The sequence below is a fragment of the Sinocyclocheilus grahami genome, unplaced genomic scaffold (assembly GCF_001515645.1).
Source record: "Sinocyclocheilus grahami isolate Dianchi unplaced genomic scaffold, SAMN03320097.WGS_v1.1 scaffold2985.1, whole genome shotgun sequence".
NCBI classification, from domain to species: domain Eukaryota; kingdom Metazoa; phylum Chordata; class Actinopteri; order Cypriniformes; family Cyprinidae; genus Sinocyclocheilus; species Sinocyclocheilus grahami.
In genome coordinates this window covers 12874-13548 of record NW_015508158.1, presented here as the reverse complement: position 1 = coordinate 13548, position 675 = coordinate 12874, and the positions used below count along the sequence as shown (strand labels likewise).

General features: G+C 29.6%; 1 protein-coding gene across 1 annotated transcript in view; it reads left to right on the top strand.

The window, feature by feature from the left end:
• The window catches only part of LOC107575893 (protein FAM102B-like), a 6680-nt gene that overhangs the window by 3931 nt on the left and 2074 nt on the right, over positions 1 to 675 (top strand). The window contains exon 4 of the mRNA XM_016262209.1: positions 177 to 280. Coding sequence (XP_016117695.1) covers positions 177 to 280 — 104 coding nt within the window. The remainder of the gene's footprint in view (positions 1 to 176; positions 281 to 675) is intronic.

Sequence of the window (675 nt, the reverse complement as noted above, 5' to 3'; positions counted from 1 at the left end):
AAATATTTAAATACATTTCTTTAAATATAGTTTTGTAAAAAATATTTAAGTTACTGTTTAAGTTAAGAATAGTATATTATGTGATTTTTGTATATGCAACAATGTCTTATTTTGATGATTTTTTATGTTTTTGTATGTTTATATGTTTTTAATGGAGATATTTTTGACTCTTCCAGGCCTCCATCCACTGCAATGACCATTGGTTTTCCAGGAGAAGTAGAGACATGTCTACATGAGGACAGAAGAGGAGAGACACAGAGTGCAGCTAAAATCTGTACAGGTACCTCCACAGTCCTCACACAAAATTACTGCCTGTATACCGGCCAAGTTTGGAATAATGTGCTTTTTTTGTTTTTGAAAGAAGTCTCTAATGCTCACGAAAGCTGCTATTTGATCATGAAAATACAGTGAAAACAGTAATATTGTGAAATATTATGACAATTTGAATATTTTAAAATGTTATTTATTTATTTAAGTAACATTTTGTAATTTATTTATTTAAAAAAATTGAATAATTATTCCAAACTTTTGACTACGGTAGTATATTTAATTTTCTTAAAAACCTAGTAAAGTCTTAATTTGCATTTCAACAATTCCAAAATTAACAATGATGGTAACTGTCACGAATTCGGTCCATGGACTTCCGTTTATCCACCACCAGAGGTCACCCTTTCC